We start from the raw sequence: 19,473 nt of genomic DNA, 5'->3' as shown, positions 1-19,473 counted from the left end.
CTCAACGACCGTTGGCAAGGTTATCCTACAGGCTGGACTAGTTATAAGAAGGATATGGCCTATAGTTGTTAGTAAAATTATTCCGATAAGCATTGTTGTTGAAATTATTATTTTTAATGAAGTTCACATCAACATGCTCTTCTTGAGAAACCAATGAAGCTAAAGGAACATTATTAGGATCAACATTAGGTCTACCATTCACAAGCATAGACATAATAGCATCAATCTTATCACTCAAGGAGGAGGTTTCTTCAATAGAATTTACCTTCTTACCTTGTGGAGTCCTTTCCGTGTGCCATTCAGAGTAGTTTATCATCATATCATCAAGAACCTTTTTTGCGGCGCCTAAGGTGATGGACTAAAAGTACCTCCAGCAGCTGAATCCAATAGGTTCCGCGAAGAAAAATTCAGTCCTGCATAAAAGGTTTGGATGATCATCCAAGTAGTCAGTCCATGGGTAGTGCAATTCTTTACCAAAGATTTCATTCTTTCCCATGCTTGGGCAACATGCTCATTATCCAATTGCTTAAAATTCATTATGCTACTTCTCAAAGATATAATTTTAGCAGGAGGATAATATCTACCAATGAAAGCATCCTTACATTTAGTCCATGAATCAATACTATTTTTAGGCAAAGATAGCAACCAATCTTGAGCTCTTCCTCTTAAGGAGAAAGGAAACAATTTTAATTTTATAATGTCACCATCTACATCCTTATACTTTTGCATTTCACAAAGTTCAACAAAATTATTAAGATGGGCAACAGCATCAACAGAACTAACACCAGAAAATTGCTCTCTCATAACAAGATTTAATAAAGCAGGTTTAATTTCAAAAAATTCTGTTGTAGTAGCAGGTGGAGCAATATGTGTGCATAGGAAATCATTAATATTTGTGCTAGTGAAATCACACAACTTAGTATTCTCAGGAGTACCCATTTTAGCAGTAGTAAATAAAGAAAACTAAATAAAGTAAATGCAAGTAACTAATTTTTTTTTGTGTTTTTAATATGGGGAACTCAAACAAGGTAGTAAATAAAGTAAAGCGAGTAACTAATTTTTTTGTGTTTTTGATATAAAGCAAACAAAGCATTAAATAAAATAAAGTAAAGCAAGACAAAAACAAAGTAAAGAGATTGGATGTGGGAGACTCCCCTTGCAGCGTGTCTTGATCTCCCAAGCAACTAGCGCTGTGAAAACAGTCTTGATGACGCGTCAAGCACACGCCCGTTGGGAACCCCAAGAGGAAGGTGTGATGCGTACAGCAGCAAGTTTTCCCTCAGTAAGAAACCAAGGTTATCGAACCAGTAGGAGTCAAGGAACACGTGAAGGTTGTTGGTGACGGAGTGTAGTGCGGCGCAACACCAGGGATTCCGGCGCCAACGTGGAACCTGCACAACACAATCCAAATACTTTGCCCCAACTTAACAGTGAGGTTGTCAATCTCACCGGCTTGCTGTAAACAAAGAATTAAATGTGTGGTGTGGAAAATGATGTTTGTTTGCGAAGAACAGTAAAGAACAATGTTTGTAGTAGATTGTATTCAGATGTAAAAGAATGGACCGGGGTCCACAATTCACTAGTGGTGTCTCTCCAATAAGATAAATAGCATGTTGGGTGAACAAATTATAGTTGGGCAATTGACAAATAGAGAGGGCATAACAATGCACATACATATCATGATGACTACTATGAGATTTAATCAGGGTATTACGACAAAGTACATAGACAGCTATCCAGCATGCATCTATGCCTAAAAAGTCCACCTTCAGGTTAGCATCCGCACCCCTTCCAGTATTAAGTTGCAAACATTAGACAATTGCATTAAGTATGGTGCGTAATGTAATCAACAAAAATATCCTTAGACAAAGCATTGATGTTTTATCCCTAGTGGCAACAGCACATCCACAACCTTAGAACTTTCTGTCACTGTCCCAGGTTCAATGGAGGCATGAACCCACTATCGAGCATAAATACTCCCTCTTGGAGTTACAAGTATCAACTTGGCCAGAGCCTCTACTAGCAACGGAGAGCATGCAAGAACATAAACAACACATATATGATAGATTGATAATCAACTTGACATAGTATTCCATATTCATCGGATCCCAACAAACACAACATGTAGCATTACAAATAGATGATCTTGATCATGATAGGCAGCTCACAAGATCTAACATGATAGCACAATTAGGAGAAGACAACCATCTAGCTACTGCTATGGACCCATATTCCAAGGATGAACTACTCACACATCAATCCGGAGGCGATCATGGTGATGAAGAGTCCTCCGGGAGATGATTCCCCTCTCCGGCAGGGTGCCGGAGGCGATCTCGTGAATCCCCCGAGATGGGATTGGTGGCGGCTGCGTCTCTGGAAGGTTTTCCATATCATGGCTCTCGGTAATAGGGTTTTCGCGACGGAGGGAATAAATAGGTGGAAGGGCAGCATCGGAGGGCTGACGAGGGGCCCACACCATAGGCCAGCGCGGGCCCCATGCTGGCCGCGCCGCCCTATGGTTACGGGCCCTCGTGGTCCCACTTCGTAAGCTCTTCGGTCTTCTGGAAGCTCCGTGGAAAAATAAGACCCTGGGCCTTGATTTCGTCCAATTCCGAGAATATTTCCTTTGTAGGATTTCTGAAACCAAAACAATGAAAACAAAGAATCGGCTCTTCGGCATCTCGTCAATAGGTTAGTGCCGGAAAATGCATAATAATGGCATAAAGTGTGTATAAAACATGTGAGTATCATCATAAAAGTAGCATGGAACATAAGAAATTATAGATACGTTTGAGACGTATCAAGCATCCCCAAGATTAGTTCCTACTCGCCCTCGAGTAGGTAAACGATAACAAAGATAATTTCTGAAGTGACATGCTATCATAATCTTGATCAATACTATTGTAAAGCATACTAAGGGAATTGTTTTTGGCAATCCCATCATAACTATGACAAGTTTCATAAGGGTAATTATAACCTATGTCATAGCATGCTTTATAATAATTGTCAAAGATTGGAGGCATAGTGTCATCATAAGAAATAGAATAGTTATCTTCCACAGTATGTTCATCCGTAACCTTACCATCATTGTTACTAGAAGGAGATGTATCAAACATATAATCATCAGTAGCAAAAGGATTTTCAAACACCTCATCCCCAAGCTTAGAGCTTTCTATATCATTATGGGAAGAAGCATGGATAATACTAATACTATGGCAATTATTAACATCATCATTTTTAGAATTAGTTTCCCAGAGATTTTCAATATCAAAAGTGGTGTGCTCTTTCAAATCATGATCACTAATGTAGGTAAAGGGCATAGGAAGATCATTGTACTCAGATTCATTATCATAATAATCATTAGGAGCAACATACTTATGGTTACCTATTGTTATCTCATACACGCGGGGATATGCCGTTACCTCATTCTCCCTCTTCTTCTTCTTCTTCTTCTTCTTCTTTTTCGTTCCCTTCTTCTTCTTCTTCTTTTCCTTCTCCTCTTTCCCTTCTTTAGGAGGGAGAGGCTTGATGGGAGGCTTCTCCACATAACCTGATTTATTTCCAGAAAAAATAGAAGAAACTTGGGAGGATTCCTCCTTTTCATTAGTAAGTTCAAAACACACAACGGTCCTATCATATTTTGGCAGAGTGTCATCTTCTAAAATATTTTGTATGTAAGCATTTGTATGGCAATTATCAATGCAATAAGAAAGACACCCATGCAGGACACTATTAATATCAAGATCATTAATATCTAACAAAGAAATTTTTCTTGATAACTCTTCACACCACAAAAATAAAGTAAGTTCATCATGCTGATTAGGAGTAATTTCATCATCACAATACAAATTTGCAGCACTCATAGGGTTCGAATTATCATTGGAGGAGCATTGAAAATTAAAATGACCCACTCTGTGGCAAAGTTCACAAATATAAGGATAGAGGGCACAAACTTTTTCACCAAGATTATCTAGAGCCCTAGACCACTTTCTAGTTTTTTCATTCCTATGATGGATACAATATTCATCTTCGATTTGATTAATTCCACAAGGTCTATGCATTCCACAAAAATTAACATGCTTATAAGAGATAGTATTCTCAGAAGTTTGGGCATGTTTATTGCAATCATTAACAACAATTTCATTTTCCATACAAGTGTCTTTAAAAGGTTCATGATACATGTACCAATTTTCTTTAGGAACATTAATGTAAGAAGCAAAGGCTCTATAGCAATCGACCATAATTTGAGGATCAAGACCATATTTAGCACAAAGCTCTTGAAAATCAACAGTTTTAATGAAAGACTTAATGCATTCATATTCATAGTTTATACCTGATTCTTTACCTTTGTCATTCTCCCAATCTTCAGCGTTCTCCTGAATCCATTCAAGAAGATCCCATCTAGCTTCAACCTCCTTGCTTGTGAAAGATCCCTCCAAACAGGCATCTAGACAGTCCTTGTGGTGTCCTGAAAGCCTTGCATAAAAATTATTAATAATAACATTACGGGGGAGCTCATGAATGGGACATTTGAGCATTAGTGACTTCAATCTTCCCCATGCTTGGGAAATACTCTCTCCATCACGAGGATAAAAGTTATAAATGTAATTCCTATCAATATGCACTTCATGAGGAGGATAAAATTTAGAATAAAAGAGAGGTGCAATTTCCTCCCAACCAAGAGATCGACCATTCTTCAGCATCTTATACCATTCCGCAGCTCTGCCCTTCAGAGATATAGAGAATAGCTTCTTCTTAACTTGGTCTTTTGAAATACCTGCACTCTCGAACAACTCGCATAATTCATGAATAAAGAGTAAATGATCACTAGGATGGACAGTCCCATCTCCAAAATAGCAATTGTTCATAGCAAATTCAACAATTTTCATAGGTATCTTGAAAGGAATACTTTCAGTAGGTGGATTTAAAATATCACAAGCATCATTAGAGTTATTGCATATGGGAGATAAAGTATTATCAGAGAAAATTTTCTTCCCTAAAGATGGGAAGCTAAAAAGATCATAAAAACTAGCTTCCCCAAGCTTAGACTTCTCCATAGCATTAGCAGTAATTGCGTTCATACTAATAACATTGCTACTAGCATGCAAATAAGATTCCATAGGTTTTTTAATTTTTGCATCACACAATTCATGTCTTAACTCAGGAAATAGATTAAAAATCTCACTGTTATTTTCCACTATGCCTAACTAGTGAAAAATAAAAACAAGAAACAAAAAGATGCAATTGCAGGATCTAAAGGAAATAGCTTCGAGCACTCACACACCGGCAACAGTGCTAGGAAATAGCTTAGTAGTCGGAGGATGTGAATACCTTTTACCTTACCTTCCTGGCAACGGCGCCAGAAAATAGCTTGATGTCTACGCACGCTTCTATTCAGTAGACAGTGTTGGACCTCCAAGAGCAGAGGTTTGTAGAACATCAGCAAGTTTCCCTTAAGTGAATCACCCAAGGTTTATCGAACTCAGGGAGGTAGAGGTCAAAGATATCCCTCTCAAGCAACCCTGCAATTACGATACAAGAAGTCTCTTGTGTCCCCAACACACCTAATACACTTGTCAGATGTATAGGTGCACTAGTTCGGCGAAGAGATATATAGTGAAATACAAGTAATATAGATGATTGTAAGTAGTAATTGCAATCTGAAATAAAGATGGCAGAAAGCAAACATGTAACAAAACTTGTTGGAAACGGTGTTTCAATGCTTAGAAACAAGGCCTAGGGATCCTACTTTCACTAGTGGACACTCTCAACAATGATCACATAATAAAACTACTCTACACTCTCTTATTGGATAACAAACACCATTCATTGTGTAGGGCTATAAAAGCACACCTCAAGCCGGAGTAAACAAGCTCCACAACATCCGGAGTTCATATTAAAGTAACCTCTAGAGTGCATAATAGACCGTTGCAATTTAGACCGAGTACTAACATAGCATACACAATGTCAACAATAGCTATGAAAGGGGGAATAGATCGCATCAATACTATCATAGTAATAGTTAACCTCATAATCTACAAGAGATTACAATCATAACCCACGCCAAGTACTACATGATGCACACACTGTCAACATTACATCATGGAGGAGGAATAGACTACTTTAATAACATCACTAGAGTAGCACATAGATTAATAGTGATACAAAGCTCATGATCACATAAAGATCACATCATGGGAGAGAGATGAACCACATAGCTACCGGTAGAGCCCTCAGCCTCGGGGGAGAAATACTCCCTCCTCATCATGGGAGACAGCAACGGCGATGAAGATGGCGGTGGTGTCGATGGAGATGACTCCGGGGGCAATTCCCCGTCCCGGCGGCGTGCCGGAACAGAGACTTTTGTCCCCCGAATTGGAGTTTCGCAATGGCGGCGGTGCCCCTGGAGTCTTTCTGGAGTTTCGTCAATTGGTGTCGAGTTTTTAGGTCACGAGGGGTTAAATAGGCGAAGAGGCGGAGTCGGAGGGGCCAGGGGGCTCCCTCCTCATAGGCTGGCGCGCCCCCCTCCAGGCCGCGCTGCCCTATGGTCTGGGGGCCCTGGGCCTCCTCTTCGGCCCCCCTTTGGTGTCCTGGTCCGTCTCGGTGAAATATGGTGTTTGGCCTTTGTTTCGTCGAATTCCGAGAATATTGCTCGAACAGCCTTTCTGGAACCAAAAACAGCAGAAAACAGGAACTGGCACTTCGGCATCTTGTTAATAGGTTAGTTCCGGAAAATGCATCAAAATGATATAAAGTATGAACAAAACATGTAGGTATTGTCATAAAACTAGCATGGAACATCAAAAATTATAGATACGTTTGAGACGTATCATCCACCTCGCCCCGGACACGGCGCCGGTGGCCGTGCGGCCTTACCGCTACCCTCAGCTGTAGAAGGACGAGCTCGAGCAACAGTGCGCCCTGATGCTCGCCGCAGGCGTCATCCGGAACTCTACGTCGCCGTTCTCGGCGCCGGTGCTGCTCGTCCGCAAGGCAGATGGCACATGGCGCTTCTGCATCGACTACCGCGCCCTCAACGCGCTTACGCTGAAGGACAAGTTCCCCATTCCGGTGGTCGACGAGCTCTTCGACGAGCTCCATGGGGCGCGCTTCTTCACCAAGCTCGACTTACGGTCGGGCTATCACCAGGTGCGCATGCACCCGGACGACATCGCCAAGACGGCCTTCCGGACCCATCATGGCCACTTCAAGTTCGTGGTGATGCCCTTCGGCCCCACCAACGCGCCAGCGACATTCCAGGCCCTGATGAACGATGTACTCCGCCCCTATTTACGTCGGTTTGTGCTCGTTTTCTTTGACGATATTTTGATCTATAGCGCCTCGTGGGTGGAGCACCTACAGCACGTCGCCATCGTCTTCAACGAGCTTCGCGCGCATCATCTTCACCTTAAGCGCTCGAAGTGCTCGTTCGGGACGACATCGGTCGCCTACCTCGGCCACGTCATCTCCGCTGAGGGGGTGGCCATGGACGCCGACAAGGTGGCGGCCGTCGCCGCGTGGCCACCTCCTCGTTTGCCGCGTGCTCTCTGCGGCTTCCTGGGTCTCGCCGGGTACTACTGGAAATTCATCCGGGACTTCTGCATCATCGCGACACCTCTCATGCGGCTTCTGCGCCGCAACGCCTTCGCCTGGGATGATGAGGCCACCGCCGCGTTCGAGGCCCTGAAGGGGGCCCTCACGACGGGTCCCGTTCTCCAGATGCCGGACTTCGCACGGCTGTTCATCGTCGACTGCGACACCTCCGGAGTGGGGTTCGGTGCAGTGCTTCACCAGGGCAATGGCCCGCTTGCCTACTTCAGCAGGCCTTTCGCCGCACACCACCTCAAGATTGCGGTGTACGAGCAGGAGCTCATTGGCTTGGCGCAGGCCGTGCGCCATTGGCATCCCTACCTTTGGGGGTGCTCGTTCCAGATTCGCACGGACCACTACAGCCTCAAGTACTTGTTGGATCAGAGGCTTTCGACCGTTCCACGGCATCAGTGGATCAGCAAGCTGTTCGGCTTTGATTTCACTGTCGAGTATCGGCCGGGGCGCCTCAACACCGTCGCCGGCGCTCTCTCCCGCAGCGACGGTGTTGACGAGGACGGCGCACCCAAGGGGCTGGCGTTGTGCATCCGTTCGGGCCCCTCCTTCGCCCTCTTCGATACCATCCGCCAGGCTACTACGACGGCGCCTGACGCCCAGCTTCTGCGGCAGCAGCTGGAGGCGCCATGGATCTGGGCGGAAGGGCTACTCTTGCATGGGCGCCAGATCTTCGTGCCCGACAACAACGATCTTCGACACCAGGTGCTCCTGCTGGCCCACTCGTCCGGCCATGAGGGGGTCCAGAAGACCCCTCACCGTCTCCGTGCCGACTTTTACATCCCTGGGGATCAGGCCTTGGTCCAGGATTGGGTGTGTTCTTGCGAGATATGCCAGCGCAACAAGACGGAGACACTGCGACCAGCGGGGATGCTGCAGCCGCTGGAGGTGCCCTCCCAGGTCTGGGCCGACATCTCCATGGACTTCATCAAGGGCCTCTCCAAGGTGGGCGGCAAGTCCATCATCCTCACGGTGGTCGACCGCTTCTCCAAGTACGCCCACTTCATCGCGCTTGGGCACCCGTACACCGCCGCATCCGTTGCTCGTGCCTTCTTCGACGGCATCGTCCGCCTCCACGGTTTCCCCGCGTCGATCATTAGTGATCGGGATCCGGTGTTCACGGGGCACGTCTGGCGCGACCTTTTCCGGATGGCGGGCGTCAAGCTCCGGTTCAGTACGGCATTCCATCCTCAGACGGACGGTCAGTGCAAGGTGGTTAACAAGTTGATTGCCATGTACTTACGCTGTGTTACAGGTGATCGTCCTCGTGCATGGGTGGATTGGCTCGCTTGGGCAGAATATTGCTACAACACCTCCTACCATTCCGCCCTGCGTGCCACGCATTTGAGGTGGTCTACGGGCGTCCGCCAACGCCCATCTTGTCGGTTGATCCAGCAACCGCTCAGACGGAGGCTGCGGGGGAGCTTCTCCGCGACCGCGACGAGATGCTTGCTAAGGTGCGGTAACGTCTCGTTCAGGCCTAGCAGCTCGCCAAGCACTACTACGACGGTCATCATCGCGAGGTGGCCTATGCGGTGGGAGACTGGGTGTGGCTGCGCCTTCTTCATCGATCCACCCAGTCCCTCGATCCGTGTGCGATGCGCAAGCTTGGACCTCGCTACGCTGGCCCCTTCCTCATCTTGGAGCGTGTGGGCACACTTGCATATCGCCTTCAGCTGCCAACGGGCTCCCGCATCCATGATGTCTTTCATGTGGGTCTGCTGAAGCCTTACCATGGGGAGCCGCCAGCAGCGCCACCAGCGTTACCGCCGATCGCCGATGGTCGTCTTCTTCCGAGCCCGGCGAAGGTGTTACGTGCTCAGCTCCGTCGCGGCATTTGGTACTTGCTGGTGCAGTGGGAAGGCCTTCCAGAGGAGGAGGCTACTTGGGAGAAGCGCGAGGAGTTCAGCCATCACTACCCCGACTACCAGCTCGAGGACGAGCTGTTTGCACAGGCGGGGAGAGATGTTATGACCGGTATTGGTTATGTTAGGAGGGGGCCCAACCATGGGCCCAACTAGGGGCTTAGCCCATTATCAGTTTAGGGTTTAGCTCTTTATATACTGGATGTAACGATGCAAACAGGCAAGCAATAATCATATTCATTATTGCCGACTCCCTGAGGAGTCGGTCTCCTAAACCTAGCCGCCGCCCTCCTCTTCTCAGCTGCGCACGACGGTCCCTGCCGCCGGTGTCCGCCGCCTCGTCCGCACACCACTCCCTCCTTCCCCTACAAACTACGCCCTAGGCCCCGGTAGAGCTGTTGGTTCTACCAGTTTTTCTGGAGAATAGCCTGGCATGTCCTCACGGTTGATCTTGAGCGGAAGTATCTTCAAGCATTTAACTAGAACAAGGATGAACAGAAAGCTATTTTATAAAGCGTGTTAACATGTACAACATGGATAAATCTAGTGAACATGTAACACATCTTCAGGGCCGGGGCTGATCTTGAGCGACAGGAACACCAGCGTGCATTTAAACTCAAGGAGAGTTTCTAATGGAAGAATCGGCGGAGCATTATATTCCTCATCGAGTTCCTCTCATAGGCACTCGTTCTCCCAATCACACCTCACTTTTGCTTCGGTGTCCCCCTCTTCGTTCAAATTATGGTGAACTGAAACACATGAATGGCTAAGATCTCTTCTTACCTCTTCGTAACTAGGGGTGCAATGATTAAAATAAAAATGAATAAAAAGACATAAATATAAGACCTAGAGTAGCCCATACAATCCGTTTAAGTCTATACTATTCAGTAGTCAGACACGCAGACAACGGTGTACGTTGAAAACTGAAATCGTCCGTGGGTAAAATATTTTGTCGGCCACATTGGCTCACTAGTAGAAAACTGGGCTTCCGTCCAGGCCTTTTGTCCCTACCCAGATTGGAGCCGGGACAAATAGGCCGGCCACGTCGTCCTAAAATCACCGAGAAGCTACGGAGCCTTTTGTCGCGGTTCTTTAAGGCCTTTTGTCCCGGTTGGAGGCTCCAACCGGAACAAAAGGGTCTGAGGCCTTTCGAGTCCTGCTGGCAGCCCTTTTGTCCCGGTTGGAGACACGAGCCGGGACATAAGGTCCAACCGTTTGTTCCCGCGTGGGAAACGATTCGTGTCGCCATTACTGCACACGGAAAACAGAGAGAAGCAGAATGATCGTCCATGCCGGAATTTGCATCGCCGTCGGTGCCATGACTGGCCTTTTCACCTCCCTCTCCCCTATATACATGCCTTGTTCTTCCTCGGATCTCCATAGCCACCAAAACTGCACCATTAGCCACATCACTCTCTCAAAAAAGAGCCCGGCCAGCGCCAGCCTCTCTCTCTCTCTCACGCGCCTCGGCCGACCCTCTCCCGAGTCTCTCATGGAACTCGAAATGGTCAAGCTCGCGCGCGCCATCGACTTCCCTCGATCTAAAGTCTACTACGATGTTATGGAGAAGATGAATTTCAAGGTCACGTACACCCTCCGTGCGAAGAGGGTGGAGAGGTGGATCCGCGCCGTCAAGAGGGATTTCCTCGACGCTGCGGAAATCAAGGTTAGTTTTTCCATGACTTTTGTTATCAAAGATATGAAGCTTAAAATTTAGAGATATCATAAAGCATCCAAAATCCCAATGGCAATTTTTTCTGTGTTTGGGTAACCAACATGCCGCCGTCATGTAAATCTCCGTCGCGCAACATACTCTGGTCTTCCATATTATTCCGTCTACGATCAACCTCTAGCAGATCCTCCAGAACCCCATCCCAAATAAGCAGACTCCGAGTTTGTATGATTCGGAAAATCATTATATTGGGATGGGTCTCGAGCAGAAGAAGAAGTTTAATTATAAGAAGAATAAGCCGTCGAAGACCGCCAAGGAATTAGAAGAAGAGGCACTGATTTTTGGATGCCCCTTGAGGCATAAGCAACTGCAATATTAATAAAAGAATAAAAATAAAATTATTACATATTCAAATTCCTCACACTTTTCTAATAGTTATGCATATATTATTTATCCACTTGCGGTTTAAAGATTGAAAGATATTAATTATTTAGCCATATTATATGAATAATGCTTATATTATTTGATAATAATATTAATAAAAGAATAAAAATAAAATTATTACATATTCAAATTCCTCACACTTTTCTAATAGTTATGCATATATTATTTGTCCACTTGCGGTTTAAAGCTTGAAAGATATTAATTATTTGGCCATATTATATGAATAATGCATATATTATTTGATAATAATATTAATAAAAGAATAAAAGTAAAATTATTCCATATTCAAATTCCTCGCACTTTTCTAATAGTTATACATATATTATTTGTCCACTTGCGATTTAAAGATTTAAAGATATTCAAATTCCTCACACTTTTCTAATAGGAATGCTATAATATTATCTTACGGTAGTATTTACAACAAGGTACAACCACATTCGTGGGAGCACAACATGAAAGAACCGAGGAGTTAAGCGTGATGAGGTTGGAGTATAGTGAGGATGGGTGACCGACCGGGAAGTAACCAAGTTTGAAATTAAGTATAGATTAAGTGTAATTAGTGTTAACAATGGTCCAAGTGGAGAGTAACGAGTCAAACAAAATGAAAAAAGATAAATGAAAAAATAAAAATAAAACCTTTTGTCCCGATTTTTGTTACGAGCCGGGACAAAAGGTCCTCCAGCCCAAACACCTGCATCGCAACCACGTGGTGGACTTTATGTCTCGGCTGGTAAGCAGGCCGGGACAAAAGATTGGGCCTTTTGTCCCGCCTCCGTTATCCCGGGTGGCCGGCCGGGACAAAAGCTTCTAACGGCCCGCGACAACAGACCTATTCTCCACTAGTGGCTGTTAGGAACATTGAGTACACCTAGTATATCTATACGATTGTATATATGGCTTGATATGGGTTCTTGCAGGCTAAAAAAGGAAGGTACGGGGTAAAATTTACCCCTTCAAATTTTGGTGAGAGGGGGACACCGAAGCAAGCCTCATCACACCTAGCTGTGTCGTCCCCCACCTGCCTAGCACAACAGACGGCCACATTCACGTTACCATGACCGGAACACTAGCTTGAGCGTGACACCAAAAGGCTCCACCCCGCTCCGTATGTCTGCGGCGAGGCTATCCATCATGTACCCTTGCAGGCCCATGCTGACGCCGCTGGCAACGAAACTCATGTCCCGTTTCTTCCTTGTCACGACACAGATCAAGCACGGTGGGGCTGGCTGCGAGCGGGGCGCACCGGTATGACACCTCCACGTATGGGCCGGCGTCGATGCAGGCGCTGCGCCGAGAGCTGCTGGAGGCGATGCAGACGGTGATGTTGAACTCCGGGTGGTCCAGTATCAGGTTCGTGGGTGACGTTGGGTCTAGGCCGGCGGCGGAGTCGATCGCCACGGAGTAAAGTGTCTCTCCGGAAACTACTACGAGCAAGAGGAGGATGAGGCCGGCGAGCAAGGTCGGACCGCCTAAGAACCAGTAGACCCAGCGAGGCAGGCGCGATTGGCTTCCATAGTAGTTGGTCGTCGATGGTTTGCAAAGTTGCAACGCCCGTTTTTGGTATATATAGGACAAAGCCCGTGCTTCGCTACGGAGCAAATCGCAAATCTATCCCATAACTTTTGGTTATCACCTAGGACACAAACATCGTCTTTCTGCTAGCCCCACCACCCTTGGTGAGGTTACATGGTTGTGTGGTATGTTAGAGTATATATCTGTATATTGTAGTTTCCCCATATGTTAGGGGGCTTCCTGCATATTTGCACCTGTACATGTACTATATATTGTGGCTTTTGGCCCCCTGGTAATACAACACGCATATTCCTCTAACATGCTATCAGAGCCAAAATTGGTTCTCTAGTTTCTCGGCCGACGTTTGCTTGTCCGTTGTTGCCCTTTGTTCAGCTGCCGCTCTCCGTCCCGGGCCGGCTCTTGTTCATCTCCGTCGCCCGTCCGTCTTCCTCTCATCCTCAATCGATTGGCCGTGCTGTTCTTTCTCCTCGTGCTCGATCGGATCGAAGATCAGATTGATTCCCACGTCCGATTCCACGTCAGGACCACGGCCGATCCCACGCCAGGACCTGCTCCTTGCTCCATCTCCACGCGGGAGATTCCCACGCCAGAACCTGCTCCACGCGGGAGAAATTCGCTTCGCTCGATCGAAAATTGATCTCCACGCGTGAGATTCCCACGCCAGTACGCTGCTCCACGCCGGACCTGCTCCTCGCTCGATCGATCTCCAGCCCCGCTTGCAGCGACGCGCCAGGATCCGCCCGCCCCTGCCTGCTCCCACGCGACAGGACCGCCCCGCTTCGCTCCGCTGGTCCGCGCCGCCTGCAGTTGACTTCTTCGATCTGAGGTTAAAAAAAAAAAAAAAAAAAGAGCTATGTCTTTCGCTGATCCTGCCCCTTTTTTGGGCCCACCTTCGGTACTTGGTATTTGTCCGCTGCCTTCGTGCATGACTGCTAGCTATTCTTCATCGCCGTTTGCGGCCTCTTCACGCGGCTCTGCCCGCGCTTCACCGACTTTCGCGGCCTCTTCCCGCGGCTCTGGCCGTGCTTCGCCGATTTTGTCTACGTCGGCTCGCCGCTCTTCACCGACTTTCGCGGCCTCTTCCCGCGGCTCTGGCCGTGCTTCGCCGATTTTGTCTCCCTCGGCCTGCCGCTCTACATCGACTTTTGCGGCCTCTTCACGCGGCTCTGCCCGCGCTTCGCCGACTTCGTCTATGTCGGCCTGTCGCTCTACATCGACTTTTGCGGCCTCTTCACGCGGCTCTGCCCGCGCTTCGCCGACTTCCTCTATATCGGTCTGCCGCTCTACATCGACTTTCGCGGTCTCTTCCCGCGGTTATGGCCGCGCTTCGTCGACTCCGTCTGCGTCGGCCTGCCGCTCTACATCGACTTTCGCGGCCTCTTCACGTGGTTATGACCGCGCTTTGCCGACTCTGTCTTCATCGGCGTGTTGCTCTTCGTCGCCCCCTTTGGTGGCCTCTGTGCGTGTGGATCATAGCTCCTCGTCGGCACCTGATTGTACGTCGACCTCTCCAGTCGCGCCCCTCTCTGCGCATGAGATAGCGCAGCTTCACTGCCTGCTGGATGCTTGGGATTCCAGTTTACGTCAGCAGCCTCGCGGTCCGAGTCTCCGCCCTCGTCCTTATTGCACCTACTGTGGCAAGGTTGGCCACACTTCCTCCACCTGCTGGACGCGGGATCCCAGCCACGTCAGCCAGTTCCAGGATCGTCGCAGGCTGGCTCTTCGAGATCTTCTGCAGTTGCACTCTCGATCAGGACATTCTCGTGGGTCTTCGTGGTCTGCTCGCTACTCTGCACTCTTCCTCGCCGGCGCTCGCCGGTTCTCGTGGATCGGCTCTTCTGGCACTGCGCGACCACCACTTTCTACACAGTCAGGTACGTCCCCGTGGTATCTGGATTCTGGAGCTTCCTTTCATATGACCTCTGAGTCTTCTATCCTGTCTGCTCTTCGGTCTCTTATTTCTCCTATCCGTGTTGTCACGGCTGATGGTACCTCTATTCCCGTTTCTAGTACAGGCACCCTTTCTACTCCCTCTTTCTCTGTCCCTGATGTTTCTCATGTTCCTCGCCTTCAGATGAACCTTTTTTCTGCTAGCTAGCTCACCGATTCCGGTTGTCGCGTCATTCTTGACGCTGAGTCTTGTGCGGTTCAGGATCGTCGCACACATGCCCTGGTTGGAGCTGGCCCTCGTAGCCGTCAGTCTCCGGGGCTTTGGGAGTTAGACTGGCTTCGTGTTCCTTCCGCTGCCACTTCATCTGCCAGTTCTCCTCCGGTTGTTGCCTCTGTCACCGGCTCTTTTCAGCAGTGGCATCATCGTCTTGGTCACCTTTGTGACTCTCGCCTGTCGTCTTTGGTTCATCGTGGCCTTCTGGGGTCTGTCTCTGGAGATGGGTCGTTACACTGTAAGGGTTGTAGGTTAGGCAAACAGATTCAGCTTCCTTATCCTACTAGTGTGTCTGTCTCTCAGCGACCGTTCGATTTAGTCCATTCAGATGTTTGGGGTCCGGCTCCCTTCGCTTCGAAAGGGGGCCATCGATACTATATCTTATTCATTGATGATTTTTCACGGTACACCTGGGTGTTTTTCATGCACTCTCGCAGTGAGGTGCTCTCTATTTATCAGCGTTTTGCGGCCATGGTCCGCACTCAGTATTCCTCACCCATTCGCGTGTTCCGTGCTGATTCTGCTGGTGAGTATATCTCTCAGCACCTTCGTGGTGTCCTTGCTGAGGAGGGTACCCTCGCTCAGTTTTCTTGTCCCGGCGCGCATGCTCAAAATGGCGTCGCCGAGCGTAAGCATCGTCATCTTCTTGAGACCACCCGTGCTATGATGATTGCCTCTTCTCTTCCGCCACATTTCTGGGCTGAGGCTGTCGCTACGTCGGCCCACCTCATTAACATTCAGCCTTTCGCTGCTCTACAGGGTGGCATTCCTCTCGAGCGTCTCTCTGGTGTTTCTCCAGACTACTCGACTCTCCGTTCATTTGGTTGCGTCTGCTATGTCCTTCTGCCTCCTCGTGAACGCACCAAACTGACCGCTCAGTCTGTTGAGTGTGTTTTTCTCGGATACAGTGATGAGCATCAGGGCTATCGCTGTTGGGACCCCGTTGGTCGTCGGATGCGCATCTCTCGTGACGTCACATTTGATGAGACGCGTCCCTTCTATCCTCGCCCCACCTCGGGTACTTACCCGGTGGATGATATCTCTTTTCTTCTTTTTCCGGATGCACCCCCTGCTGTCCCTCCTCCCCTCCCTCCTACTTCTGATGCGCCCCCTTCGACGCCATCCTCTCGTTCGTCTAGTCCACCTAGTACTCCTCGTTCTCCAGCTTCGGCTCCTTCCGATTCTGTCCCTTCTTCCTCTTCTTCTGATGACTTGTCTTCTGCAGATGACCTTCCTCCTTCTCGGCCTGTTCGTCAACGTCGTGCTCCAGTTCGTTACTCTCCTAGTCAGTATGGTCTCTCTGTCGTTTCCGAGCCGACTTCTTATCGGGATGCCGAGCGTCATCCTGAATGGCAGCTTGCCATGGCTGAGGAGATCGCTGCGCTTGAGCGCACTGGCACTTGGGATCTTGTTTCTCCCCCTTCTGGTGTTCGTCCCATCACGTGTAAGTGGGTCTATAAAATTAAGACTCGCTCTGATGGATCTCTTGAGCGCTATAAAGCGCGTCTTGTGGCTCGTGGTTTTCAGCAGGAGCACGGCCGTGACTATGATGAGACTTTTGCCCCTGTGGCTCATATGACTACTGTGCGTACCCTTCTTGCTGTTGCCTCTGTTCGCCGCTGGTCTGTCTCCCAGCTTGATGTTCAGAATGCTTTTCTTAATGGCGAGTTGAGTGAGGAGGTTTACATGCAGCCTCCTCCTGGATATTCTGTTCCCGATGGGATGGTTTGTCGTCTTCGACGTTCTCTCTGTGGTCTCAAACAGGCCCCTCGTGCCTGGTTTGAGCGCTTTGCCTCTGTGGTGACAGCTGCTGGTTTCTCTCCTAGTCTTCATGATCCAGCACTTTTTGTTCACACTTCTCCTCGTGGACGCACCCTTCTCCTTCTCTATGTTGATGATATGATCATTACTGGTGATGATCCTGAGTATATTGCCTTTGTAAAGGCTCGTCTTCGTGATCAGTTTCTCATGACTGATCTTGGTCCTCTTCACTATTTTCTTGGGATTGAGGTTTCCTCCACTTCTGATGGCTTTTCTATCTCTCAGGAGAAGTACATTCAGGATCTTCTTGCTCGTGCTGCTCTTGGGGATGAGCGCACGGTTGATACTCCTATGGAGCTTAATGTTAAGGTTCGTCCTACTGATGGTGATCCTCTTCCTGATCCCACACGTTATCGTCATCTTGTTGGGAGTCTTGTTTATCTTGCTGTCACTCGTCCTGATATTTCTTATCCTGTTCATATTCTGAGTCAGTTTGTCTCAGCTCCTACCACTGTTCACTACAGTCATCTCCTCCGTGTTCTTCGTTACCTTCGTGGCACGATCACTCGTCGCCTTTTCTTTCCTCGTTCTAGCTCTCTCCAGCTCCAGTGCTACTCGGATGCTACGTGGGCGAGTGATCCTACGGATCGTCGTTCACTTTCTCGCTTCTTGTGTGTTTCTTGGTGGTTCGCTTGTTGCTTGGAAGACGAAGAAACAGTAGCGGTTTCTCGTTCGAGTGTTGAGGCCGAGCTGCGGGCTATGGCTTTGTTGATTGCTGAGGTGACCTGGTTACGGTGGTTGCTTGCAGATTTTGGGGTCTCGTTACGACACCCACTCCACTTTTGTCCGACAAAGACAGTGCTATCAGTATTGCACGTGATCCGGTCAAGCATGAGCTGACCAAGCATATTGGTGTTGATGCTTTTTATACACGTGCTCAGGTGCAGGATGAGGTTGTTGCGGTTCATTATGTGCCTTCAGATTTGCAGTTGGCGGATTTCTTTACAAAGGCACAAACTCGAGCGCAGCATGATTTTTTACTCTCCAAACTCAGTGTTGTGGATCCACCATGAGTTTGCGGGGGGTGTTAGAGTATATATCTGTATATTGTAGTTTCCCCATATGTTAGGGGGCTTCCTGCATATTTGCACCTGTACATGTACTATATATTGTGGCCTTTGGCCCCCTGGTAATACAACACGCATATTCCTCTAACATGGTACACTCGTACCGGTCATGTCTTTTTCTTTCATCGCTCTCTCATTGTTCCCATTGCACCCCTTATCGAAAATTTATTATAACGACTAAAACGCAAAGTTCGTAAAATAAACAATCTTTTTTTCTATAACGGGTTATTTTTTGTTAAATTTCTTTGATGGAGCAAAACATTTTTGATATGGTGAGACGCTACTCTAAGAACCAGTATCAAGTAGGAATAACAACACAATTCTACTACAATGAGACTCAAATTGAACTAATTGAGGAAATTTTAAAATCGGGAAGTACCCAACCTGTCTATTTAAGCCTCGTACAACCAAGGATTGAGACACCGCTTGCCGAGTTTGCTTCCTCGCTAGTGCGACCGCCCTTAGAAGTTGTCGTCATGCTGGAGTCAACTCCTCGCCGGCGCTTGCAGCCACCGTCTAGCTTGTAGTTATTTATGTGGGACGCTCTTCGTCATCATCGGTAGGATGCGCTCCATGTCCCTGGGTCATCGTCTTAATTTGTATCAGGGTATACTTTTCCCAGGTGGACATATGGTTGCATCTAGATTGATCTTCAAGCCTCCTTCGTTAGGGTGATGGAAGTGGAACCCAATTCTACGAGGGTTTTGGTAGGACAGGTAGATTCTAAAAAAAACGACCACATTACGATATTAAGGTTGAAAAGCCACTGCTATTCGTCTACATTGCAAAAGTTCACCGATATTGAGAAAATTCGTCGCAATGTACACTGATTTGGGGATAACTCACGGTAGTGCTCATGTCGCCAGCTGCCTGTTTCTCTTTTTCCGGAAGGAGATGTGTCGCATTCTTGCTCCATCCATGACCCTGGGAGTATAGCTCTTATGATCTCAGGATGTTCTTGTCCACAAAAATATTCTAGATCCGTTGCTCAGATTGTGTAATAGGCATAGTCTCCACATCAACTGATTATATTGTCGATTATTTGCTTTCCATGGATTCTTATCTATACTTTTTTTCTTGCACCTTCAGTGTTGAACTATTGACTTGTTTCCTGTACAAGAAGATTGACATGCTTTTCCGCTCGTTCTTTGCCGGAAATCGCCGCGCTTGCTCGCTCGCGGAGCTCACCCGTGGCCACCCATGCCGCAGCACGCCCTGCCCTCTGCCGGAGCTCTCCGTGCCCGTCCCTTGCTCGAGCTCAACCGCGGTCGTGACTGCCAGAGCTCGCCGTGGCCGCCACTGCCA

General features: G+C 47.8%; 1 protein-coding gene across 1 annotated transcript; it reads left to right on the top strand.

Moving 5' to 3' along the window:
- The first annotated feature begins 9,200 nt into the window (after positions 1-9,200).
- On the top strand, positions 9,201-9,623 carry LOC139838841 (uncharacterized). Its single transcript, XM_071828858.1, has one exon. The coding sequence runs from the start codon at positions 9,201-9,203 to the stop codon at positions 9,621-9,623; it is 423 nt and encodes a 140-aa protein (XP_071684959.1).
- The last annotated feature ends 9,850 nt before the right edge of the window (positions 9,624-19,473 follow it).

The sequence above is a fragment of the Lolium perenne genome, chromosome 4, assembly GCF_019359855.2.
Source record: "Lolium perenne isolate Kyuss_39 chromosome 4, Kyuss_2.0, whole genome shotgun sequence".
NCBI lineage: Eukaryota > Viridiplantae > Streptophyta > Magnoliopsida > Poales > Poaceae > Lolium > Lolium perenne.
The sequence above is the reverse complement of the archived record's forward strand: the minus strand, read 5'-3'. Positions and strand labels throughout refer to the sequence as shown.

Bases quoted from the DNA above. Each gene is read 5' to 3' on its own strand.
- LOC139838841 (XM_071828858.1), top strand. From the start codon at position 9,201: ATGCGCAAGCTTGGACCTCGCTACGCTGGCCCCTTCCTCATCTTGGAG.